This window comes from Rhinolophus hipposideros (assembly GCF_964194185.1).
Source record: "Rhinolophus hipposideros genome assembly, chromosome: 6".
Lineage (NCBI taxonomy): Eukaryota > Metazoa > Chordata > Mammalia > Chiroptera > Rhinolophidae > Rhinolophus > Rhinolophus hipposideros.
In genome coordinates, this window is record NC_138052.1 from 71,434,715 (window position 1) to 71,462,425 (window position 27,711).

The 27,711-nt window shown below is 34.7% G+C and overlaps 2 protein-coding genes across 2 annotated transcripts in view; both read right to left on the reverse strand.

Moving 5' to 3' along the window:
- Positions 1-1,650: 1,650 nt before the first annotated feature.
- Positions 1,651-27,711, reverse strand: part of LOC308499024 (cation channel sperm-associated targeting subunit tau-like) — an 89,740-nt gene continuing 63,679 nt past the window's right edge. The window contains exons 14-16 of the mRNA XM_081051816.1: positions 24,055-24,112; positions 20,789-20,847; positions 1,651-2,135 (exon numbers count right to left, since the gene is read on the reverse strand). Coding sequence (XP_080907942.1) covers positions 1,845-2,135; positions 20,789-20,847; positions 24,055-24,112 — 408 coding nt within the window. The 3' untranslated portion in view covers positions 1,651-1,844. The remainder of the gene's footprint in view (positions 2,136-20,788; positions 20,848-24,054; positions 24,113-27,711) is intronic.
- On the reverse strand, positions 4,495-8,158 carry C2CD6 (C2 calcium dependent domain containing 6; the record flags this gene model as incomplete). Its single annotated transcript, XM_081051802.1, has 1 exon — positions 4,495-8,158. The coding sequence occupies one exon, from the start codon at positions 8,156-8,158 to the stop codon at positions 4,736-4,738; it is 3,423 nt and encodes a 1,140-aa protein (XP_080907928.1). The 3' UTR covers positions 4,495-4,735.

The following is a 27,711-nucleotide window of genomic DNA, read 5'->3' on the forward strand; positions in this document are numbered from 1 at the left end:
GATTATTCATTATGAATTTGTACCAACTGGACAAACAGTTAGCCAAGTTCACTATTTGGAAGTGCTGAAAAGGCTGCGTGAAAATGTTAGATGATCTGAATTTTTCGCCAACAATTCATGGCTCTTGCATCACCACAATGCACCAGCTCACAGGGCACTGTCTGTGAGGGAGTTTTTAGCCAGTAAACAAATAACTGTATTGGAACACCCTGCCTACTCACCTGATCTGGCCCCCAGTGACTTCTTTCTTTACCCGAAGATAAAGGAAGACATTTGGATAACATTTAGGACATCAAGGGTAATGCAATGACAGCTCTGATGGCCATTCCAGAAAAGAGTTCCAAAATTGCTTTGAAGAGTGGACTAGGTTCTGGCATCAGTGCATAGCTTCCCAAGGGGAGGACTTCGAAGGTGACTGTAGTGATATTCAGCAGTGAGGTATGGAGCACTTTTTCTAGGATGAGTTCACGAACTTAATTGTCTGAACTTGTATTCTTTGTTCCTGTAGGTAATACAACAACATGGTGCTTCTCACCCTTTGCCCCACTTCCCTGTTTCTGTGGTGTCCCTAGCAGTGACACTTTGTGACAGCACTCGGCTCCTGCTGTCTCTTCCATCTGAAGGGGTGGCAGCACCTCCTGCTCTTGCTAATCTCTCGATTGCCTCACCACCCCTTGATTTCTTGGCCTTGGTTCCCTCACCCATCGAAACCAATTCCCTGTATTCCTTTCATCTGAAAGAGCAAGCGTTATTAGGTTGGTGCAAAAGTAATCGCGGTTTAAAAGGTTAAAAGGAATTGCAAAAACTGCAATTATTTTTGCACCAACCTATTTGCGTTTTCCCAATTATATTCCAACTGATAAAACTACTGACAACTTTGAGGATTACTAGAAATTCTTGGTCTCCCCCCAAAAAATTACTACCTTGATTATACCATTACATGAATGATCAGGAATTATATTTTCCTTCACCCAATCTATTTAAATCCCATAGTCTTCATGGTTTCTGGGAGACAAAATTGAAACTGACAAAAATTCTATAAATTGAAGTTTTTGCTTCCCAAGTTCAAGATCCAAATAACGTACTTGATAGGAATAGAACCAATTCTCAAAAGTCTGACTTAAATCCTGGGTTGATTTAGTTAGATAATTTTTTATGCAGTTTCTACAATTTTATACAGCTTCTTGGGTTTTGTGTTATTAAAGAGGCCCTTACATAGTTTTTCAAGTAAGTTAGAAAGTCACTCCAGTGTAGTTGATGCCTCAGGAATTAGTCTTAAATCTGTTATTATCTTTATAGTGTAGAAAATTGTAATATACAATGATATGAAAATTAACAGAAGTTCTATAGGCCCAGAGATTGCATTTTGTCCAATCTAGAAACAACTACAGCTGAAGTATAAAAGTATATTCATAACAAAAGGCTGAAATATAAACAACTGCAAGTAGAGAACTAGAAAACTGAGTGGACAAGGATCATGTAGAGCATAACACAGATTTGGGAAATCAGAGCACTACGAATTGGTGTGATATTGTTACACAGTGAGAAAAGCAGGGAAAAAACTTTACCAGTGCATATGAACTGAGTATGTATTTCTGGGTTTGTTCCTTCTGGTTCATAAACAAACATTTACATCAAAAAGTTTCTGTTACATTTTAATTAAACAAAATGGTTCTAACAAGACAACATTTGGTTGCTGACTTCTATCACACAAAAGGACAGATCTCCAAACCATTTTGTTAACTGGAGAAATGATATCCTGACTGTTGGCCTCGCATAGCATTCTGAACTGTTTAACAATTGGATAACATCACAAATGAGTAAACATTTTTCAACATTTTCTTTCAATTGTTTTTTGGATCCACAGTTTTGTGGATCCACAGTTTTTGGATTTCATAATCTGGGCTTGTATTAAGTTGAACCAAACCTGCTGAAACCATTCGAGGACTTGTAAATTTTCCAGTGTAGCTTTCTCGTTGTTTGTTAACCTCTGGAGCAGTATATGGTCTTGCAGAATGTTTTAACCGATTATGGCTATCATCTGGGCTCTTTCCTAAAAGAATTCCTCTTGATGTTGCTTTTTCAAGATGCTGAAATGAGGTCAAATGTAAATCCTCAAATCTATCCAAACAATCCTAAATATTAAAATAAAAAATCAGGTTGGTGAGTTAGGTTTCTTAAAGGTATATACTTTAAATTTACAAGGACTAAAGTTTGTAATATCATCAACAGTTTGAGACAGATTGAGAGCATCAAATGTTTTATAGGTAGTCCCCAAAATCAGACCCTACACCCAAACCCTCCTATTAGAAACTACTATAGAAACTGCTTAAAAAAAAAAAACTGTTTCAAAGGATCTGTTATTTCAAAATATATATTAAAAAAGATACATCAAAAGAAGATATAAAGCTGGAAACCAGGAAACTTTAGGGAGCTATCCTCAGGGGTCAGATTCCTAGGAAAACCAGCCAGCCTAGTCTATGATTATTCTCCAAAATACATCTTCCTCGATCCCAAGTATAAAATTATGAACTCTTACATTTTACTTTTTATACCATCCAAACTTTCATTCCTTAGAAGTTAATAAACATTTTTAGAGAGTGCCCAGCATCTAAGAATGTGGTTATAATGTTTATATTAAAATAATACAAAATTTTATATAGATCCTGAGAGTAAACACATAAAACATTCAGGAAAATAACTGGAAGCCTATACACCAAAATAATTTTTAAAATGGTGGTTGTGTTAGGGTGGTGGGATTCTAGGCTGTTTTCCTTTTTGTCTTTTTTTCAATTTTTTAATAATGACTATATTTTATAATAAAAATACAATAATCTACAAGTACCCCCTAAAAGGGTACGGAGCTGTTAGTCATTCTCTAATTAGTATAATATAAACTAGTTTCCTTTTACAGTTTGAGCAGCCTGTCCCTTAACACTTCATAGAGATGACTACACCAAAGGCATGGGCAGCTTTCTTTTGCTGAGTAAGTGGGAGTGGTTTATTAGAATTGGAGGGTTGGGGGAGGTTGGGCAGAACAGAGAATTGGACAGCAACAAAGACATTTATAAAAAAGGAGGTATGAATTGTCTACAAACAAATTCGACCTACTTTACATTTTTGCCTGGGTTAGCAGAGGGCAAGGAAACATTCTCCCTCTTCCCTCTTACGTACGTGGAGCAATTAGGTCAGCCACACTATTAAGGAATTTCTGCTACACTGGTGAGTAATATATATGTTTTGCTTCACAGTTGATATAACTGGTTGGCAGAGTGCCAGTGGGAGTACATGGAGACCCACACCACTGATTATTTTCCTGGATGCTCCTACAGTTTTGATTCCTTTCGGAGATTCTTGGATTTTAGAAAATCACATAAGCAAGTCTTTCTGATGATCTGAAAAATTCCCTCTTACCATGCAATTCTCTGTTGTCAGTATCACTAGAGAGAAAAGTTCAGGTATCCTTTAACAGAGGGAGATAAAGAGGATGCTATCTCCCACTCATAGGATAAGGGTTCTGAGATCCTGTATGATCTCATACCATAATAACATAGACATTATTTCTTGTTTTATTTGAAAAAGTGATAAGGACAATTCCATTTGTCTAAAGGAACGTCAGAAAGTCTTTCCAAAAACTATGAACTCATCTTCCTATTCCTAGTCTGTGCACTCACTCACTCATTCACTCAATATTAAGTCACTGAATTTAGATAGAAAAGAGAAATCCAAAGTTGAGAGTATAAGCTGTATTGATATTTACCTGGTGACTAATTTGTTTTACTACGTATTTACTAAAGCTAAATATTTGCTTTACTGTAGAAAACCAAAGCAACTATTCTGAAATTAGACCTATTTTCTCATTCAAAGGTAGAATTACATAATCAAATTATCAATAGCATTTTAGAATGTGTAAATTTTCCCAAATGTAGGTCATGCTTATTTATATATACTAACAGATAAGAGCAGTGGTCCAGAAAATTAAAATAAGTCCCTTCCATTCCTAGATTTTAACTTTCTTTAGAATGGTTTGTATAAAGTATAGTAGCAGATTTACCTTCCTGTTTTATGAAATATTAAAGATATATTTGAATTCCCAAGTTTGTCAGCACATGATATAGAAGTGGGGTGGTGGTCAAAGAAGTTAAATAAAAAATTTGCAATTCATAATCCAATAGATTGTAAATTTGGCATACTCTAAAGCTTAGCAGAATAACTGGCACATGATAATATCTTTGTTTATGGAAAAAAAAGATAATTCAGCTACCTGAAAAAAGACTACATATTTATACTTATATCTGAATAAAAAGAAAATCCCAGTTTCTGTAGTATACAGCCACTGCCAATGGTTGTAGAGGTTGTCGCCTGTATAACAGCCCCTGGCTGAGGGGTGAGTCGGGGCTGAAATCCAGGCCATTTTCCATAGACAAAGGCTGTGTGCCCTGGCTCCAGGTTGGGTCATCCTGCAGAAGCTTCCCAGAGAAAAGGGTGCCTTTTTCTAATTTATACTCCAGAGGGGATGCCCTTAATCTATTTTATACAAAGGTACTAAGCATGTTAACAGTCCCCTAATTTTGTGACTGTATTTTGAATCAGGTAAGGGGATTTGAATGTGAGAAGTGTTTTAATTTGGATGTCTGTACATCTTGGGTCAATGAAGGTTACACACACACATGCAGACATATATACTCTAATGTGGATTATTTACAGAACTTTGGAAGATACAGAGGTAGAAGACTTAGAAAAACATAATTACATGTGTAGTTCTTCTTGCACTCCAATGAAGCAACGTCCTTGGAACAGGTTTCCTTAGAATTCTTGTGGTGGGTGGTGTGGTTGGTAGTATCTTAACTGTCTTGTTAAATGGCGTTTTTTGTTTGTTGACATGGTCTCTTTCTTTCCGGACCTTGGGCTTTAGATTTTCTCTCTTTAATACTTCTGGGAAGAGGGATGGTTTTGAGTTTTTTTCAGCTTCCACAACATTATATTTAAACGATTGTGATTCAAGGACCTTGGTACATTTTTCATTGCAAATTTCACTTGGTTTTGTATGAAGAGCTTGTATTTCCTTTTTGTAATGTGAAGATGTTACTAAATGTTTTTTATTGTTATTATGTCCTTTCAATCTCTGATAATGTTGATCTTCTAATTTTGAGTTCTCCCCAGCCTCTGAACTAAAATGAGTTAAAATGTTATTCTGCCTGGAAGGAAAAGTGAATTTATTTATATATTCTTCATCTTCATTTGGCATTTTGCAATAAGTAGTTCTTGGATATGGTGACAGACCTTCAGGTTTTTCCTGTACTACCAATTGATAGATATCATTATACTCCTTTTTTTCAAGGGACTTCATTTTCAGTGTCTTTTCAAAGCAAGTGTTTGATTGAGTTATTTTTGATTTACCACTCCCACTATGTGGGTCCTGAATCTCTGTTTTAAAATAAAAATTTTCTGCTTGAGGAAGCTGCGTGACACCATGTTCTTTCCTTTCTTTCTGAAGCACTATATCTGTCAGTCTTTCTGATGACTTCTTTAATGGAATTGCCTGGGTATTTTTGTTGGAAGAAGTTTGTACTTTACTTAGAGTCAGTGTTTTAGCTCCTTCTTTAGGATAAAATCTTTTCTGTTCTCTAATTATTGATGGATTTTCTTTAATATTCTGTAAGGAAAAATACTCCTTTTCTTCATTTCTAGTCAATTCTGTTTCTACAAGTCTATCCTCAGGAACCTTTTGTAAAGTGGTTTTATGAACAATTTCTGAATTTTTATTTTGCTTTTCTGAATGCTCCTCCATAAATTGATTTTCATCTCTAAAAGGTAAATCTGGCTTTATGCATTTTAATAGTGTGGAACTAGAATTAATCAAATTTATACGGTGGCTGATTCCCTCTAATTGCCTTTCACTGATTAGTCCTGATTTTGAAAGTTTTTCTATAAAAAGTCTCTGCAGGTGTTTGCTTAAATAAGCTTTTAGATTCAATAGTTCGTTTTCTGATAATGATATTAGACAGTTTTGCAGAGATTCATTTAAAGGATATTTCATGTTTACTTCAGGCCTTCTACCAGAACTCCCCCTTGAAATATCTTGTCCTAACTTGTGAAAAGAACTTCTGGTTCTTAGAGAAGATACGTTTGAATGTATAGGTTCAGGTTCTGTATCTTTCAATAAACTGCTTTCTGAAATGTGTTTTAGGAAATAGTTTTGGAGAATTTCATTTAAAAAAGACCTTAGCTTTATTTCCAAATGTTTATCTATGAAATGATGATTAAAATTATTTACAAAAGACGTGGTTTCTTTTACAGTTTCTGAATATTTCTCCAGAAAAACATTTTGCCCTTTTGGTTTTGCTTCCTCATTCATCAAATACAGATTTTGATAGATTTGTGATAAGTCCTCTCTGGTGATATGTCCTGATTCTGAAAGTCTTTCTACAAGGTAATGCTGGATATGTTTACTTAATTCAGATTTTAGATTTTTAATTTCTGATTCTGAGAGTTCTTCTAGAAATGCACGCAGCTTTGGACTCAAACTAGATTTTCTGTCTAATATGTCTACTTTATCAAAATTATCTTCTATTTCTTCAAGGTCTTCTATATTATTTGAAAAAGGATGTTGTATTAATCTTTCTAAATCTTTTTCTGGTTGTCTTCTTTCAGACTGATATGTGAAAAAAACATTAAATAAGTTTTTTAAGAAAGATTTTAACATTACATCTGACTCATTAAATTTACCCATTAACAAGTTACTTAAATTTTCTAAGGTAGAATTTAGATCATTTTCTTCTCTAGCAAGACTCTGACCATTACTTGGCAAATCTGTTTTTTTATCTGAGGTGGACTGATATTTTGAATTTTGTGGGGACATATTTTGGCTGTTGTCTATAAATTCAGCTGTATTTAAAAAAGCAGTGGCTTCTTTGGGAATAATGGGTATATTCTGCTTTGAAAGAGAATTTGTTTTGCTTTTAGTTTCTAAATAATCCTCTGTAGAATCCTTTGGCTTTTCTTTAACAAATGCTCTCTCGGTATCCAGCAAAGAACTCTTCTGGTATTCTTCATCTATCACTTTGATTATCCCAGATTCTGAAAGAGTATCCATAGGAAATGCTTGTATTATCTGGCTTATAATAGATTTGGCTTCTGGCAATTCTGTTTCATCATTGTTTTCTTCATAGTGAACTAGAATATTTGAAGATAAACTCTCCAAAGCTGTGGGATATTGATTCTGCCAGTTCATCTGTGTGTCTCTCGATTCTTCCACTCCCATCTCCAACTCAGCGAAGATGGGTGCAGTGAATATTTGCTTTATAACATAATCATGTGCAGTGTCATTGAAACCTGGTTTGGAGCTGAATACTTCACTTTCTAAATGTTTCTTTTTGAAACTACTCTTTTTTTTAATTGGAAAGGCTACCTCACTAGCCTCTAAGTGTTTTTCAGAGACAAATTCCCTTCCTACCTCTGGAGAATTTCCTGGTCCACCTTCTGAGAGTGAATCTGTAGGAATATCTGTAATTATTGGACTTGTAAGAGACTTTGAATTTAAGATGTCTCTTTTCGAAAGCCTTGGGCTTTTTAAATCTTGGGTTTTTTCAAATAGTTTGTCTTCCAAACTACTTGGTGGTTTATCATGAACTCTTAGAAATAGAGAACTAGGACTGTTCTTTCTTACTTCAGTGTCCATAGGAATTTCTGGTTCAGAAAATAATTTATCTGAAAGATCTTGCAGATGTTTACTTAAAATTAACTTGAGCACCACTGATTGTTTTAAATTTTCTATGTTGGAAATAAGATTTAATGATTTTGAGAGGCGACATGTATTTACATTTCTAGTCAGTGGTGATTCTCCTTCCAAGTTTGGTAAAAATACTTTTGATGGTCTTTCCTTTAAATTATTCTTAGTATTTGAAGTCTTTATGGTGGTGATAGCAGGATCAAGGGCTAATTTATTCTCAGTGTCTAAAGTCTTTACTTCAGTGCTACCAGAACCACCATTGGCTAACTTTTTCTTAGTGTCTATAGTCTCAGTTGTGGTGATATCAAGACCATGCGGCCAGATTTTATTAGTAAATTTTACAGTTTCTGAATGTGTTGGGTAAGGAGGATCTTGGTCTTCATACTCTATAATTTCTGCACTTAAAATGTTTCTACATTTGGACATATCTTGGTCCTTCCTTTTTCTGACTGACATTTTGTTGTTTATATTCCTTAGAAAAGGATCAGAACTGTCCTTGTTGAACATCTGGAACTGCAATATTAAAAAAAAATGGTAAGAAATTCTGTAATATTTATTTTGAATTTATAATACATTTTCTCGCTAATTTTCTTTGAGTAATCTGTCAATTTATATACTCTTCCTTCTAACTTCTATGGAGAGAAAACTAATTTTAATTATTTTTAAAATATTTGAGATTGGAATATTAATGAGAATTTTAATGCAAAATTTTCAAATTCCTAACTCTGATACTATTTTGTGTACAAGAGCTTTTTGCTACCTGGAATATTTGTAAATACTTAAAAGGTACTCATAAATAGTGGTGTTTTTTGTTGTTGTTTTTTTTTTAAGAATTCAATTTCCAGTGTTAGCTTCATTTGCTTAGACAATGGCTAACATCAGGATCAAGTTCTACCCATATAGTTATTTTAGTATCAATGTAGAAAATTTTTAAAAATGCAAAGCAAGTAGTAGATAGCCCATTAAAAGTATCATTTATATTCTTTAAAGGCTGACTTAGGGGCTTATATCATCTGCCTTTAAGTCTGAGAGTTTCAACAGTGATGATGAGTTCCACACAACCCTTAGCATGTCACAGTAGAATCTTGTTTTTTGATGAATACTATATATTCCTCTGAAATATATAGAAGAGACAACAGTATAAAAAATTCTAAATTATAGTGAAATTTCAGTGTAATATCCATAGGCAGTTTTGTAGCCCTGGGATCAGGCTACTCTATCACCGAAATAACCTTCAAAATGAAGTCTCTTATTTAAACCCTTTGTTCATACAACTTCTACATTATCCAATTGAAAAAAAGCAAAATGTGAAATAATCAGCCTAGAATTACTTTTAGTTTATTTTAACTTAGTATTTCAAGCTTCATTTCAATGCATGCAATTTATTATAACTGGTTTTCAAAAGCTGGTTGATTCCCACATGACAACATAAGAATCCCCTTGGATTTTTTGAGGAGTAAAGATTCCTAGGCTCCATTTCCAGATTGAAATTCATTAGGTCAGAGGTGGAACCTGGGAAGAGCATTTTTTAAAAAGAGATTCAGGTGTTTCTAACGGGTAATTTGGTTTTGGAACCATTAAGTTACATAATGTATTAGTGAAAGCTAGTATAATTGATATTGGGATAGAATAACTCAGGACACACCTGATATGTTGGTTTGCATTTTGTACATTCTGGTCTGAGAGATGGCACAGTGTATTCTTTTTGTGTAAAAGTCACCTTTTAAGAAGAGAAGTTGTAAGTTTAGACTGCTTGGAATGCAAAGATATTTCCCAATATACTTTTATTTTTTCAATAGTCATTAAAGATATAAAAAAAATTTAAAACCTAAATAAGTGTTTTTCTCATAACCACTATACTTTTTTTGCCAATTATCAAATAAATCTGCACATGTAATATATATACACATATATAATCTTAACTTCCTTGATACATACTATAATATTTATTCTATTGCATTTATAAAATGAAAACAATGCACAACAACTTCCAGCAGAAACAAAGGTAGAAAATAGAATTGTCAAAACAAATGTAATCTAATTTTAAAAGTTTGTGAAATGCTGTAGATAATAAATGGCATCTGATATTATATTGAAATAGCATTTTCAGTGATACTCAGCCTGTAATTGTTAAATGGGTACTTAACATTGCCACACCTGGATAAGGGCTTTGCTAATTTTCTCATGAAAAGAGGTAAGATACTAATGCCAAAATTATGTTTGATTTGTCCTTAGAGTAGAAATTCCATATAATGTTGACTTTGTACTGTAAATCCTGTCATTTAAAAAATTATTTACTTTACACATTTAGAAATATGACTCATTCTCTTATTTTATTTAAAAAGTATTCCTTATTTTTTCTATGAATTTACTTGTCATTAATTAATTAACAAACATATTATAAACCAGACACTCTTCTAAGTACTAGATCACAATTGCTCCCTTCTCCCTTCATTCCTTGCCTCAATGATGGTAACATTTAAATATAATCATCCCTAAAACAAAATCTATCTATTTAAAGACAACACATTTTACGATGTTTGCTTTAGAAATAAAATACTTCATAAAAAAAAAAAGAAAGAAAAATATTGGCTCATACATCTAGGAGTCTGGTTTCAGGGACTCAATGTGACCAGGTCACTCTCTCTCTACATCTCTTTCTTCCTCTCTCGGTGTTGGCTTTCATAGGCATTTTTCTCTTGGTAAGAAAAATGACCACTGCTAGCTCTTGATATAAATGACTAAAGAATTCTTAATATTCTTATATCACATTATATGGTCATCCTTGTAGCCACAGAGGCAGTGTCAGGTTTGCCAACTACATTAAGGATTGGAGGTGGGGCAGGGATGATACCCTCAAGAAGGGATACTGACAGACAAAAATATGTTAATTATATGGACAATTAATAAATAGTGTTGAGATAATTGTCTATCCATTTCAGTGAAAGTATCAGTAGATTCTTACCTCATACAAAAAAATAAAGTATAGCTGGATTAAATAGTTAAACATAAAAAATATGTACTGGAGAAACATCTAGGAGAATACTGACATAATCTTGGGGAGGGAAGAACCTTCTAAACAAGATATAAACTAGTAGCCGCAAAGGAAAAGGTGACAGATTTTACAACATAAACATATAAAATTTCTATAAGGGCCCTAAAAAAGTTAAAAAACATAGATAACAAACATCATGGATAACAAAACATTGTTATTCAAACCATATAAAACATTCTTACATATAAACAAATAAACACAACCCAATTTGCAAAAATTGTAAACAGTCAAATAACAGAAATACAAATGGATAATAAGCAGATAAAAATTATTCATGCTCGTTAATAATCAGGAAAATGAAAATGAAAATATCAATGAAATATCATTTTTATACATCAAATTAACAAAAACTAACCAGGGTGTGGGATAATGGGTATTTTCCTACATTTTGAGTGTAAATGCAAATTAGCAAATCTGAATTAAAGAATAATTTAGCAGTATCTATTGGAATGAAATATGGTTATATACTGTGACCCAACAATTCCACTTTTCATATTTATCCTATAATATACTTGTACAGGTGAATAAAGACAATACTTACCATTTAGCAAATGATTATTATGTTCCAAGCCCTTTATAATTCTTTGAAATAGATGATAGTATACCCATTTTGCAGATGAGAAAACTGAAACTCAGATGTAAATTGCCCAAAATTGTATGACCATGAAAATGGAAGAATCTAGATTTGAATAGATATTTCTGCCTGTAAAATCCAAGCTCTTTTTACTGTTTCATACTAGTTCTCTTACCATCACCAAACACTGCCTTTCATTGGTGGGCAAAGTTAAATTCCTCATCCCTTCTCACCTTCCTTGCATCCTGATCTTTGGGGAAATGTTTTAGCATCTAGACATTGTCAGGGTTTAAACAGAAACTAATAAAGCCAAATCTGGAAAGTCTTAATTTATAAAGGGGCTCTAAAAGTGTGAAGGAATTATTGAAAGACTGTCACCTAAATCAGTTATGAGTTGCAAGAGATTAGTCCTTTCCAATTCTGATTAGCACTCCAGAAGTTTGTCTCAAAATACCACATTTCTTTAACACACTGTCTACCTTGGTTCATAAAAAACTCTTCAAGCAACTTCAAAGTTTATTTTACTATAGAATTCTGAGGATTTTACGACTTGCTTGTGAAGCAATTAGCTTAGACTTTTAGGAATTTGTTCTAGAATTCTGATCTGTCTATGTCTTCAATTTACAAGCCTGTTGCTTAGGTGATAGATTCTTTCAATCTTCTAAGTCTGTTGATTCTATGTAACCTATGTTTTATGAGTTATCTTGTTCAGCATATCTTGTTCATTTCTTGTTCATATCTTGTTCATTATCATATCTTGTTCATTTAATTTAGTTTTATCTGTCATATACTGGTCTGACAACTACCTTTAAGAAAAATATTTAAGGTAAGTTTTCTGTTTTCTTTTTTAATAATTAAACTCTTTATTTGAAATAATCATAGATTCACACGCATTTGTAGGAAATAACACACAGCCCACATGCCCTTTACCCAGTTTCCCTCAGGAATAATATCTTATAAAACTAGTAAAATATCACAACCAGGATATTGACATTATACAGTCAGGATGCAGAGTATTTCCACAAGGATCCCTGACGCCCTTTTATAGTCACACCCATTTCTTTCCAGGGTAGAGGTAGTCTGGCAATCGTTACTCTGTTCTTTATTATAATTTTGTAATTTCAAGAGTGTTATGTAAATAGAGTCATACAGGGTATAACGTTTTGGGATCAGATTTTTTCACTCAGCCTAATTCTCTGGAGATTCATCCAGGCTGTTGTATATATCAATACTTTGTTCTGTTTTACTGCTATTATTCCATGGTATGGATGTACCAGTTTATTTAGCCATTCACCAATTGAAGGACATCTGGGTTGTTTCCACTTTTGGGCTATTAAGAAGAAGGCTGCTATGAATATTTGTGTTCAGTTGTTTTTTGTAAACATAAGATTTAATTTCTCTGGGATAAATGCCCAAGAGCGCAATTGTTGGGTTACATACCAGTTTTTTGTTGTTGTTGTTGTTGTTTTTGAGAAACTGCCAATCTGGTTTCAAGAGTGGTTGTAAAATTTTAAATTCCCATTAGCAATTTCTCCACATTTCATCAGTAGTTGGTTTTATCACTGTTGTGTTTTTTAATTTTAGGTATAAGACTTAGGTCAAAGTTTGGTTTCCTTTGCCCAAGGATGTCCATTTGCTCCAGCACCACTTGTTGAAAAGGCTAGCTTTCCTCCACTGAATTGCCTTTACATCATTGTCAAAAATCAGCTGGGCATATTTTTGTGGGTAAATTTCTTGTATGTCTATTCTGTTCCATTGATCTTGGTGTCTCTCTAATACCATACTGTCTCAATTTTTGATTACATATAGTAGGCCTTAATATCAGGTAAAGTAATTTCTCCTATTTTCCTCTTATTTTAAAAGATGATTTTAGCTATTCTAGGGCCTGTGCCTTTCTATATAGATTTTAGAATGACCTTGTCTATGTTTACAAAGACCTGGAATTTAAATAAAAAATGCATTAAATTTATAGGTAAATCTGGGTAGACAGAACATCTTTACTATGTCGAGTCTACCAATCTATGAACATGGTATGTTTTTCCATTTATTTAGGTTGTTTATTTCTTCATTCAGTATTTTGTAATTTTTATCATACTGATCCTGTACATGTTTTGTCAGATTTATAAGTATTTAATTTTCTTTGGAGTTATTGTAAATATTACTATGTTTTTAATTGTTCTTTCCACATGTTGTTAGTATATAGAAATGATATTGACTTTTGCATTTTGATTTTGTATCCTTCTACCTTGCTGAACTCATTAGTTCTAGATTTTTGTTTTTTGTTTTGGTAGACTGATATTTTCTACATCCTTTTATCTGAAAATAGAAACAGTTTTATTTCTTCCTTTCCAATCTGTGTGACTTTTATTTACTTTTATTTTTTTATTACAATGGCCAAAGTTCTAGTACTATATTAAAAAATAATTGTAAGGCATATATCCTTCCTTTGTTCCTGATCTTGGAAGAAAAGCATTCAGTCTTTCACCATAAAGTATGATGAAAGCTGGAGGTTTTTGCAGATGGTCTTTATCAAGCTGAGGAAGTAACCGTCTAATACTAGTTGGGTGAGTGTTTTTATATTATGATTAGGTGTTAAATTTTGTGAAAACCTTTTTTTGTGTCAACTGATAGGATGATCTGCTTTTTTCCCTTTAGTCTGTTAATATGGTACATTACATGGATTGATTTTCATATGTTGAACCAGCATTGCATATCCGGAATAAATACCATTTGTCATGGTATATAATTCTTTTTTACATATTACTGTATTGATGTGGTAGTATTTTGTTGAGGATTTATGCATTAAGTTTATGAGAAATATTGGTCTGTAGTTTTCCATTTTTATACTGTCTTTATCTGGTTTTTAGTATCAGAGTAATACTGGCCTCATAAAAGGAGTTGGGAAGTGTTTCTTCCTCTTCTATTTTTTGGAAGAGATTGTGTAAAATTAGTGATAATTCTTTTTTGAATGTTTGGTAAAATTTTCCAATGAAACCATCTGGGACACTTCTTTTCCAGTAGCGTTTAAATTACCAATTCAATTTCTTCAATGGCCATGGGACTATTGAGGTTGTTTAATTCATCTTGGTTGAGTTAGTTTGTGGTTTTCCAGGACTTGGCCCATTTCTTCTAAGTTGTCAAATTTATAAGCATAAAGTTTTTTGTAATATTTCTTTGTTGTCTTTTTCATGCCTGCAATATCTGGAAAGATATATTCTGTTTCATTCCTGATGCTGGTGCTTTGCACCTTCCCTCTTTTTACCTTTGTCAGTCCTGTTTGATGTTTATAAATTTAACTGATTATTCTGAAAAATAGCTTTCTTTGTCTCGTTGATTTTCCCTATACTGTTCTAGTTTTCAATTTCATTGATTTCTGCTCTTTATTATTTTTCTTCTTGGTTTGGGTTTATTTTGCTCTTCTTTTTCCAAGTTCTTGAGATAGAGGCTTAGATGATTGATTTGAAAGTTTTCCTTTTTCAGTGTATGTATTTAGTGCTATACATTTCTCAGTGCAGTCTTAACTGTATTTTATCAATTTTGATATGCTCTGTTTTCATTTTTATTCAGTTCTATGTATTTTTTTTATTCCTTATGAGACTTCCTCTTTGACCCAGGATTATTTAGAAGTATGATGTTCAACTTCCAAGTGTTTGGAGATTTTCCTGTTTTTCTGTTATTGATTTCTAGTTTGATTCCATGTTATGTAAATGAGACAAAAATGGCCTCTGTATATTGCTGCCTCCACCCCCAGGTTGTTTACTTCTTCACAGCAGGCGAAGACTCAGTAGCTCGAAAACCTGCCAAAGCCAAACTAAATTTTGTATACATCCAGTTATTTTAAACATAACCCCAAATAAACAGATTTTTAGTAATTTAGAGCCTGCCTGCTTTGCATACCCCTATGAAACTGTGCCCAGCATATGCTAGTCATATAGACAGGATAAACCTTTATGGTATAAAGACCCCAAGCCTGTGCTGCCTGTTGGAATTCTCTGACCCAGAGACTCCCTGCCATTCCTGCCATTCTCTGCCAGGTTGCTGAGTAAAATAACCGGGCATGTAATCCCGTCTTTGACACCCTTCTGCCTCAGGAATTTCCTTGCCCTTTTTCCCTTATTTGTGGTGGCCTCCCAGTTGTAGCCTCTGGATGGTCTCATGCTGTGAGCGACTTCCCTCCTCATTCAAACCTGTCAAAGTATCACTGAAATAAAGCCTGTGTGTGCTATCGCCACCTTATGGTCATATCTTTCTTTGACCAGCCCACAAATCCCTTGAGTCCTCTATATTCCTTTATGGTCAGAGAGCAGGATTTCATATGGTTTTAATTATTTTAAATGTGCTGAACTTAGTTTTATGGTCCAGGATGTGGTCCGTCTTGGTTAATATTCCACAGACACTTGAAAACAATGTGTATTCTGCTGTTGTTAGGTAGAGTGTCAGATCCTGTTGGTTGATTGTGTTGTTCTATATTCTTGCTGATTTTCTGTCTAGTTGTCTATAAATTACTGAGAGTTGGGTGTTGATTTCCCAAAGTATAATTGTGGATTTTGTTTCCTCTTTCAGCACTCTCAGATTTTACTTCATGTATTTTGAGGCGTTGTTACTTTAGGATTGTTATGTCTTCCTGGTGGATTGATACTTTTATTATTGTATAACACCCCTCGTGCTTTTTAGTAATTTTTTTTTGCATTGAAGTCTCTTTAGTTTACCTGAGATTAATTCAGCTATTGCAGTGTTTTCTGGTTGAATTTTGCATGGCATATATTTTTCGCATTCTTTTACTCTGAATTTACCTATGCCCTGGTATTTGAAGTTAGTTTCTCGTAGACTGCATATTATTGGATTATGTTTTTTTATTCACACTGCCAACTCTCTTTTAAATGATGTATTTAGACCATTTACATTTAAAGGTAATCATTGACATGTCAGTGTTTAAGTTTGCCATTTGTTATTTGTTTTCTGTGTTTCTTCTATTTCTCATTCCTTTTTTCTTACCCTCTCGTAGATGATTTGGATATTGCTTTAGGACTCCACATTGATTTATTTACAGTTTTTGAGTATACTGCTTTTTACAGTTTTCTTAATGGTTGTACTTTATATTATAATATAGAGTTTATATAACTTACCACTATCTACTGGTGTTGATATCTTACCTTTTCAAGTGAAGTGTGAAAAACTTACTTCCATGTAGGCCCCTTTACCTTTCCTACTTTAAAAATATAATTGTCTTAAGTATTTCTTCTACTTACATTGTGCCTCATAGCAGACAGTGTTTAGATACAGCATGGGGCCCAGCCATGTGGATATGCACTTTCAGCTTCCCACTAAGCTCCCTGGACACCATCCCAGCAAAAGTGGGGCAGTGACTCACATTGCCCTGTTGCAGGCAGATGGGATGGACATCGAGTGCCATCCCAGGCCCTGCTGACACCTGGGGCCTGGGATGGAGCTCAGTGACAGTGAAAGTGGGGCAACCATTCACACCACCTCTTTCCTTCTGAGTGTGGGTATCAGACCATCTCTCCACTAGGGTCCCTCATACCAGGGAATGGACAGGAAGAAGCAGAGTGCCATGCAGCCACCACCTAGTTTTGTCTCATTGATGCCAGGTGGGGGTGGAGGCTCAGTTCCCCACTGGATCCTGCTGATAGAAGTAGAATGAAGTCTAGAGGTGACCAGGACCATATTGCACAGCCTCATTAAATCTTGTTGCTATGTGCAGATAGGGGCTCAGCTGACTCCTGTACCCCACCAACACTACCATGGTGCGAGAGTCAGAGAATTCACTGCCTGCCTTCACCAGGCAGGGGATGAAAGATCGGCTTCCAGCTTAGCCCCACCAACACGATCCTAGAAGGGGAATCAGAGCATTGCTTTGTTCTGCTCGGTGGAGACTGAAGACAGGGTGCTATCTTGGTCCTACCACCACTGACTGGAAAAATTGAGAGTATATCACCTACTTCCCAGGCGTGGCAGTGAGGCTATGAGATCAATCAACTTCCTGCTTGTACCCACTGACACCATATGTGCAGAGAGGAGTGTGGTTTTTCCATTGGTGTTTGGCTGGAGTAGGGTGGGTATTGCCAAAACAATTTTCTGTTATTAGCTCAGGGTCCCTTGGGTAGCAGGAACAGGCTTTCCTTGGAGCTTTTTTGTCTGCCTATTGGAAGCTTCTGGGGGCAGGTTTCTGTAGCATCTTGTTCAGAATATATGGGCGCCAATAAGGAAACCAAGAACTCACCATCATGTCTTCCTTAAGTCTCGAGATCCCCAGGCAGCCTACCTTTTTCTTTCCATGTTTCAGAGACTTCCTAGGTTTGTTTGTTGTGTTTATGTATTTTTGTTTCAGTTGTATGGGGCTATGCCACTTTGGCAGAACTACAGTCTTTTCATAGTAATATAAAACTTCTCAAGGTTTGTAGGTTTTTTTTTTAGCACTGTTATTTAATGCTCAATGATCTTATAGTAACGTGTTTTTTGTTTTGTTTTGTTTTTTTACTTTAAACAGTAGCAATGCAGATTAACGATTTGCAAAGTTAAGTTAGGATGTCTTTATCTTAGGAATTAGAGAAAGATCTCATCTTGATTCCTACTCTATTGATATATATGACGGCTGTCCTTTCTCCTCTTTCACTAGCCACCATGCCTCTCCCTAATGGCATGATAAATATCTTTTTCCTTTATCTCCCATTTATCTTTTCTTGTGCATATATTTTATAGTGGTAAACTTTTGTATAGCAAGCATATAAATATTATGTGTGTTTTTAACAAAGAAATATACTGATTATGTGCAGGGTTTTAGTGGGGTTGAATACCACCCTTTACTGCCTTTAGGTCTTTACTGCCCCCAGTTTAGACCCTTGGAAGGTCACGGAGGGCAGTTCCCCCACATCCATAGGCAGCCTTTGGCCTTGACTGCAGGGTCCCCTAGAGGGGGCAAGAAATGTAGTGTATCTGGCAGTAGGAAAGCATAGTTAGATTGTACTTGTAAGCATTTTCCTAACACTACTAACACCTTTAGGAAGAAGTCACAGGGCACTTGTTGACGGAAACTCTTAGCAGCAACAGCAATAAGCTACACCCACATGGTAAATAGACAAAATACAACATCTATCAGGTGACTACTCTGTACCACTGTGCCAGGGCCAGAAGACAGAAAGACGAATGAGATAAATACCCTGGCCCAATCTGATAAAGGCTATGGTCACATAATCAATTACAAAGGATGGGCTATTGCTCTGCTGGTCATGTGCCAAATCACCAGAGGTGCCATAGTTAATATGGAGTCTAGCCCAATCGCGAACCAGCTGTCAGATCATCTTTACCTGTCAGCGCTACTTTGCCTATGCCTACTGTACTTTATAAATTGATCTCCTTTAGAACAATTATGTTACTGTAATATAATGGTTTACTTTATGTAGGTCTTTTCCTCTACCTGGCTATAAGGTCTTTGAAGTCAAGAGCTATATTCTTTTCATTTTTGTATCCACAGTGCCTGGCACATAGTAGCTACTCCTTTGAAAAGTATCTGTTGAGCGCCTAGGTTCCAGACACTGTTCCAGACGCTGGGAAAACAAGACACACAAACTCCCAGCTTTCAGGATGCTTATATTCTGGCAGAGATGATGAATAACTATGATTAAAGACCTTACTACACTGGCATTTAGGAAATGCTTTGTACTTTGCCTAGGAGTCTCTGAGTAAGTCCCTTGGAGACCCCTAGGGCTGCATATTTCTGATAAAATTTATCTCTCGTCTGTTGATCCTATCACAGTAGGAATTGCTTGAATGGTCCGGGGAATGCCACTGCTATGAGGGTTCAGTTCAATTCAACCAAAACAATACAAGTTGTATGTGCAAGGCACTGGAAAATATTCTTTATATGTTATCTCACTGAATCACTCCTTTTTTGTTAAAAAGGCCTTTCACTACCCTTATCTACACTCCCTCTCCTGCGTCAGGTTCCTACATTCTTCCCAGGACGCCCTCAAGGCACCCTGTGCATTCATCTAGTGTGGCTGTTATTATAATTCCCTGTGTACATCTCTGTCAGCTACATCCACTAATGTATTTTTAATTATTCAAGGGCAAGGGCACAGGAGAAGGTGGCTGATCAAATCCAATGGCCTGACTGTGTGATATTGTACCATTTATCTAACCTCACTGAGCCTCAGTTTACTCATCTGCAAAATGTAAACAATAATAATGCCTGCTTTGTGAGGATTAAATAAAATAACACACATAGAAAGCTTAATATGTGCCCATCTATAGTATGTCATCATTAACTATTAAGTAGCATGGTGTGTGCTATATCATAGGTACTTAATAAATGTTTCATGAATTAATTTCCATTTAACCTCCAGCTAATAGAGAAGAGAATGGTGCTGGAAAACAAGTTTTCTGACTCAAAATTGGGTACTCCTGCTGTAACAACATAATGCCTTGTAGACACTATGCCATTTTTTTTCTCAACAAAGTTTAGGCCAATAATCTAATGGGAATTCGTGCTATTTTTAGGTGCATGAATCAGTCTAGGAAGTAGTTTGAATACCAAACATTAAAATTTCCAGGACATTTTAATGGATTACTAGAATAACTAGATTGTGTATTGGAATCAGTAATGTCCTCGAAAATTGGGATTGTTATCTTTAAAGTGATTAAATCTTTTTGCATGGATCCAAGACGTTCTTATATCAAATTCTATTCTCTGCAAAAGAGTATTAGCATGAGGTTCCAATGTCTTGGATTGAGGAGGCAGTTAGTCATTAAAAACTGCAAGGAAAAGCACTGATACTTTTTTTAGGACTTAGAATCTTCTCCCCTGTGTGAGCGTCGTTCCTACCTGCTGAGTGCAAAAAGTAGAACAATATTTCTTTCTCTTCTCACCTTTCACCTCAGTATTTCTTTGTTGCCTGATCCTCATCCCAAACCGCACAAGTTCTGTTCCATTTCTGAAATACTTACTGCTGATAGCTTGGTATGGCATATAGACAGTTGAATCTTGAATGATTAAAAATTTTCAAGGTGCAAAGAAAGGAATCCAGTATAATTAATTTCAAGTATTAATGGGCAATTGGGATGAGGAGAAATGGCTTCTTTAAAATTGTTCATAACACAATAGATGGGCAGAGATAGTCTATGATTTCCTGGTGCTATTGTGAGTTGCCTATTAACTAATAGCTATTTTGGGGGAGGCAGAAGTAAAGAATTAAATAGGGGAGCCTGCAGGAGTTAATGTTATATTGCTGTATGACAATCTATAAATTTATAATAAATTATAAAATAAATGTGTAATAAAATTGACTTATCATAAATTCATAATAATGAAATATATGTTGTCTTGATGATAGAATACTGTCAGTGCTAATTAATTCAAAACAATGTAAAATATTAACGGTGATTTTTAAAGGATACATCATCTACTTACTGCTGTTCCTTTTTTATTTGTATTTAGCTGTCCATAGGCCTTATCTTGCATTAACCCATCTGAAAAAAAATTTTTTTAAAGATTATATAAATAAGTTGGCACTTGTGGCATTTGACAAGCACATTCTACACACATCTCTAACAAATGATTGCGTAGCAAAGTGATTAAGAGCTCACGCTCTGGATCCAGACTGCTTGTTCTCAAATATTCTCAGCAACTAACTAACCATCTAACTTAGCACGAGTTATCTTGGCTCCCTCTGTGTCCTCATTTGTCAAATGATAAAGATCCTTCCTCTAAGGTTGTGGTGCGATTTAAAGGGCTAAAGCATCTAATACTGTGAGAAGAACGTAGTAAGTACAAAATGAATGCAGATTTTGTTGTTATTGTTACCATCATCACTACTCTCTTTGCTCTGGTCCCTGACACATTGCACCCTTGGGCCTGTCACCTAATAACTCCAATTAGTATTTTCAATAGTATTGTTAAAATGCATACAAGTGATTAGAATTAAATGTCATCATGCTCTGTACTTTCATGTACATAAAAGACTGTCTTTTAGACAGATTACAGTCAATGTATTGAGCACTTCTACTTTTCTGGCTCTTAATGCCAGTTCAAAAAATAAAGAAAAAACTGAGAAAAAAAAATATCATCATTGCACTCTAGGTGGTTCTGAAAGATTTTGTGGCTGTTAAAAATGACGTACATTATTCAAAGCAGTGCTTGACGGGATATTTAAAAGACTGCTTTTACTCATCCTTCTTGGAGCCTCATTTTAGCCTATCCCCTTGCAGTTGCTTGGGTAATCTTCCGTCATACATTTGCTATACATACCCAACTTTGTAAAGCTGTGTGGACAGACAATTATCATTTCCTTAAGAATTCAATTCATGACCCTAGAGAGAATTCTTACGTAAGAAATTAAAACAATTTATAAAGTATGGAGTGGAATGACCATGGTCTTCAATGAATTGTGCTTCTAGTCTAAAATATGTGTACATAAATGTCAGGAGTCGGAGAGTATCTATAAAACTAGCTCCAAAGTAACTGGGCTAGGTATATACCTCTAATCTGCTTACAGGAAATAATAATTCAAGGAATTCAACAAGAGTGCTATATGAGTCCTACTAAATTAACTCTTTGATGTACTGCATTTTATTTACATAATGTATTTATAGACGTATTGGGTTAATTACATAAGACTGGTCTGCATGAGTAAACTGAAAAGTATAACCCAAAGTAAAACAAAATCATTTAAAATATATGTTTAGGAATCTTAAATAATCTTTTTTAAAAAGGCTTTATTCAGATATAAATTCAACAATATAGACTTTTAGAGAAACAGGAGATCTAACAGTCTTAAAACCATCTCTCTCATTTTAAACATGAGAAAAATCCAGTAAATGGCCTGCCCAAAAGCAAGACAGGAGTGAGCAGTAAGAAAATAAGCCTGGTTTTCCACCCTAAGCACTTTCTTTAAAAAAAAAAAAAAAGACACACCATAGGCGTCCTTCCCAATTCTGTATTTGATTGACACTGCTTACAAAGGCTCTTCACTCTTCAGAGGAGACTGAACCACTGGCTTGTATCACATCTTTTACAGAATTTTCAAATTACTCAGCCTTTCCATACCTCAGTTGCCTCATTTGTAAAGCTAAGATAATAGTGTCAACCTCACAGGGATGTATGAAGATTTTTAAAATTACTATTATGTAAAGTGTTTACAAAGTCACGATGATTAACTGAAGCAATATAAGGCAACCACAAGGAAGTACTGAAATATTTATTTTTAGTATCTGGTTCCACTCTTTCATTTTTAAAATGGCAAAATGGAGGCTTTTGTAAGCCAAATGATAGCCTAAGGTCACAGAGCTAGTTAGTGGCAGGGCAGGGAGGGGTGAGATCCAGTTTATCTCCTGAGTAATATTTTCCATTACTTGATAGAATATTTCCCTTTTTCAAGGAATAGTTAAAAATAATTGAATAAGAAGCTTGCTTGCTGTGTTATTTACTCCAAAAGTTGTTCTATGGTTTGAAGAATCCAGAGGTTATTAGAATAAGTTTTGTATGAATCATATTATGAGTACCCAAATACCCCAATCTCCCAAGATGTCTTAATTACTACTGAATGTTATTCCCAATGGTCACTTTGTTTTTTAGGATAATAATTTAGGCGTACTTTAAATTTTTCCTGATATTTAGAGTAATAGTTCCTTAAACTGACATGTTCCAAAATAGCTTCCTGCACCCCAATATATGTGCCTGGAACTGTTATCATTGTATAGAATAGATGTATAAATACATATACATATATACATATAGATGTATATATGAAACAGAAATATATGGCTAAAGCATTAATTTATAATCATGTTCATTTCATCACATTCAACTACTCAAGAGAAACAAAATTTCCTTTTTGGGGGACTTTGTTTCAGGGACTTCTCAATTATACTCTCATTTGACACGTTTCCCCATAAGTCCTTAACTGAGTACACTCTCTACAGTCCAAGGATGCTTGCATGTTACAAAGAAATGTGTTTGATCGCTCATCTTCCCTGTCAAGTGTTCTAGTTATCTTTGTATTTTCTCTTCATTTTAATTATATTACCGCAATATCCTCTGGATGGATATTCAGTCACTACACGGTTATGACTGTTCCAATTGTTAAATATTAAAGCATTTCTGTACTAACTTGTAAAAAGTTGCTGCCTCAAGATGTTCAAGTGCCCACCTTACATTCATTTCTCTGGCTACCTTGATTCTCTTAGGAATCTCCCATTTCTTTCATCCCACAACAGGAAACCTCTAGAACTCTGATCCAACAGTATTGACTGACCTGGTTGTTTCATGCTCATGCTGTACTAGTTGTTAAATATTTTTATTATCACCTTTGGGTTTACTGGTATGTTGTATTTGTCTGCATAATATCATTAAACAACTCCTTAAATTAGAAAAACGCCTTTACTTGATAAATCTACAGGGTAGCCAAGATGTTGTTAAATACAGATAAACATACTAAATGTTTTAGTAATATTATAATACATAAAAATAAATATTGTCTAGGATTTTAAGGTCACCTGTATTTTTCTTTGCTTGATTTCCCATTATTATAATTCTATAGGTTGTTTCATGCCAGTAATCAAAAAACATAATAGTATGATTTACATTTTGAAGGAAAATCTTGATAATAGTTGTTATGAGTTCATGTTCTCCATTTCACTGAATATTTGAAAATTACAATATATATACAAATAACTTACCTACATAATCAGTGACCTTTATGTTTTCATTCATTGTGTTAAAGAAACAATGTGGATGCTGAAATAAAAGAAAAAAGATCAGAAAAAGTGAATAGGAAAAATAATTAAATAACAATATTTTAAAATTTAGCATTGTTGATGGCTATAAATAATAAAATTAGATCTAATGTTACCAATTGACTTTATCTTATATAAGAAAAATAACTGATCTACAATTTAACTAATATAAGCAGAGGTGGTGAGATAACTTGCATGGCTGAAACACTGTATTAGTAGTTGTTGACGTAAGAAACAGCAAGCATAAAAAACAACAACAACAACACATGATATTACTTTGTATATTATTGACCTGAGCCCCAGAGCTTCCTGTTCTAAGCCCCAGGAAACAGAAATAATAACTTTAAAGATAAATAAAAATAAGATTAATATCAAAGAAGGCATATATCAAAAGAGAAGGGAGAAGTGACATTATGGAAAATGGTAGCATGCTCAAAGAATTGGTACCTCCACTGAAACAAATATAAACTGTCCAAGACTGACAGATCAATTATTTTAAACATCAGAATCTAATACAAAACTTATAGAAACCAGGGCACTGATTAATTTTTAAAAGGACAGATAAATTTTGGAGTTTTAAGAAATCTGTTAGGTCATTATCTGGCTACCAAGATAATGGAGCAGAGAGTTCAGTGACTGACCAAAAATGACAAAGAATACAGTCTTTGCAAAAATAGTTTGGGTAAGTCTCAAAAGAAATAAATGACTGCAGCCCTCAATAACTAATAACAGTAATCTCTGGAAAAGTAGGCTCTCATTTCTAGAGTTACGTTATTATATGTAATGCCTAATGTGGGGACAAAGCCCCAAAAAAGCAGTTTCCAGGCTGTCGGCCTCACATAGAAAGGTGCTGGCTCAGGTAGTAAATGGCCATCAACTGTGATTGGATGGCCATCAGCTGTGGCTAGTTGGCCGTCAGCTGTAACCAGTGAGCCATTGGCCACTAATATAACTGCCGTGGCTACGCTAGCAGAGAATGGGGGCTAGCAAGAGCAGATGGCAGAGAGGCGGATGCCGCTGGCGAGAATATAGTGATATGACTCCCCTATTTATGGCTCCATGGGTGTTCCTTTTTGGCCTCACCATGTCCTGCATTCTTACGTGGGGAGCGGGACCAGAAACCCCGCAGGCCGCCCCGCACAACACCTAATTTCCATAAAAAATTATAAGGCATATGAATAAACAGGAGATACGGATCATTTAGAAAAAAATTATAGAAACAACCCTTGAGGAAGCCCAGATATTGGACTTAATAGACAAAGATTGAAAAACAACTTTCTTAAATATACTCAGAGCTAAAGAGAACTATGGACAACGAACTAAAGAAACAAAGAAAACAATGTATAAACAAATTGTAAATAAAGCAATAGAAATTATAGAAAGAAACCAAACAGAAATTCTGGATTAGAAAGTACCATAACTGAAATGAAAAAATTACTCAGAGTTAAAGAGCACAGAGAAGCAGACAGAAGATAGGATCAGTGAAGATAGGACATTGAAATTAACCAGTGTGAGGAGCAGAAAGAAAAAAGAGTGAAGAAAAATGAAAAGAGCTTAAAGGCCCTGGGGGACAATCATCAAGTGTACCAGCATACACATTATGGGAGTCACAGGAGAAGAGAGAGAAAAGATCGGAAAGAATATTTGAAAAAATACTGCTATTGAGTTGCAGAAATTTCTTGTATATTTTGGATATTAACTATTTATCAGATACATGGTTTGTAAATATTTTCTCACATTCCAAAGGTTGCTTTTTCATTTTGTTGTTAGCTACAGTAATCAAAACAGTATGGTATGGGCATAGAAACAGACATACAAATTGAACAGAATAGAGAGCCCAGAAATAAACCCACACATATATGGTCAACTGATCTTTGAAAAGGGTGCCAAGAATACACAATAGGGAAATAATAGTCTCTTTAATAAATGGTTTTGGGAAGACTGAATATCTACAAGCAAAAGAATGAAATTGTAACTGTATCTAACACCATATACGAAAAAGGACTAAAGACTAAAATGTAAGTCTGAAACCATAAAATTCCTAAAAGAAAATATAGAAAAACATAGGAAAAAAACCTTCGTGACATTGGTCTTTGCAATATTTTCTTGGACATGACACCAAAAGTGCAGGCAACAAAAGCAAAAATAGACAAGGGGGATTACATCAAAATAAAACTCCTACGGCCTTTAATTGTATATTCTCTAATTGTTGGAAGTAGTCTTCATTGTGTGTCCACCATATCAAGTTGTTAATTAAGGGAGATGGAGAAATGCCCGTCAAAGCGGAGATGAGGTTATAGGATGAGTAAGTTCTTGGGGTAATGCAAGCATGGTGACTCTAATTAGTAATACTATATTTTATATTTCAAATTTGCTAAGAAAGTGGATCTTAAATGTTCTTACTACACACACACACACACATGCACACAACTCTGTGAGGTGATGGATATGTTAATTAACCCAACTGTGATAATCATTTCACAAAGTATTCGTGTATCAAGTCATCACATTGTATACTTTACATACAGTTTTGTTTGTCAATTATATCTCAATAAAGCTGGAGAAAACTGTATTATCATATTTACTGGTGTAGTGATGGAAATGTTCTATATCTTGATGTGGATGATGGTTACACTGAAATACACATTTTCAAAACTCAGTGAACTACCCACATAAAGTTGGGTACAGGCACGCTCATTTTATTGCACTTTGCTTTATTGTGCTTTGCAGATATTGTGTGGTTTTTTACAAATTGAAGGTTTGTGACAACCCTGTGTCAATCAAATCTATTAGTGCCATTTTTCCAACAGGCTCAGATGATGGTTAGCATTTTTTAGCATTAAAGTATGTTTTAATTAAGGTATGTATATTGTGTTTATAGACATAATGCTATTGCACACTTAACAGGCTATTGTAGAGTGTAAACATAACTTTATATGCACTGAGAAACCAAAAAATTTATGTAATTAATTTTATTATGATATTTACTTCTTTGCAGTGGTGTGGAACTGAACCCACAATATCTCAGAGGTATGACTGTATATTTTGTGGTATGGAAATGTTGTGGGTTAACTTGTGTCTTGCAAAAACATGTTGAAGTCCAAATCCCAATACCTTACAATGTGCCCTTACTTGAAAATAAGGTTACTGCCCATGTAATAAGATGAGATCATACAGGAGTAGGCTGGGACCTTAATCCAGTATTACTGATATCTTCATTAGAGGAGAGACACACACAGGGAGAAGACCGCCACGTGATAACAGGGGGAGTGAATGGTCTGATGCAGCTATAAACCAAGGAATGGCAAGGATCCCTGGCAAACATCATAACCTAAAAGAGTCAGGGAAGGATTCTCCCTCATAGGTTTCAGAGACAATACATTTCTATTGTTTTAAGGTACCAATCTGTGGTACTTTATGGCATCCCTACAGATTAATACAGTAAATTATACCTCAATCAAGTTAATGGAAAACAAACAAAAAAAGACAAAAACCACCGTAAGATTCCACACTGACAAAATTAAAAGCCTGACAGTTTTATCAACATAATCAACATGTTATTCAGGAAACAAAGCTACAGCGACCCTTCCTTATACACTC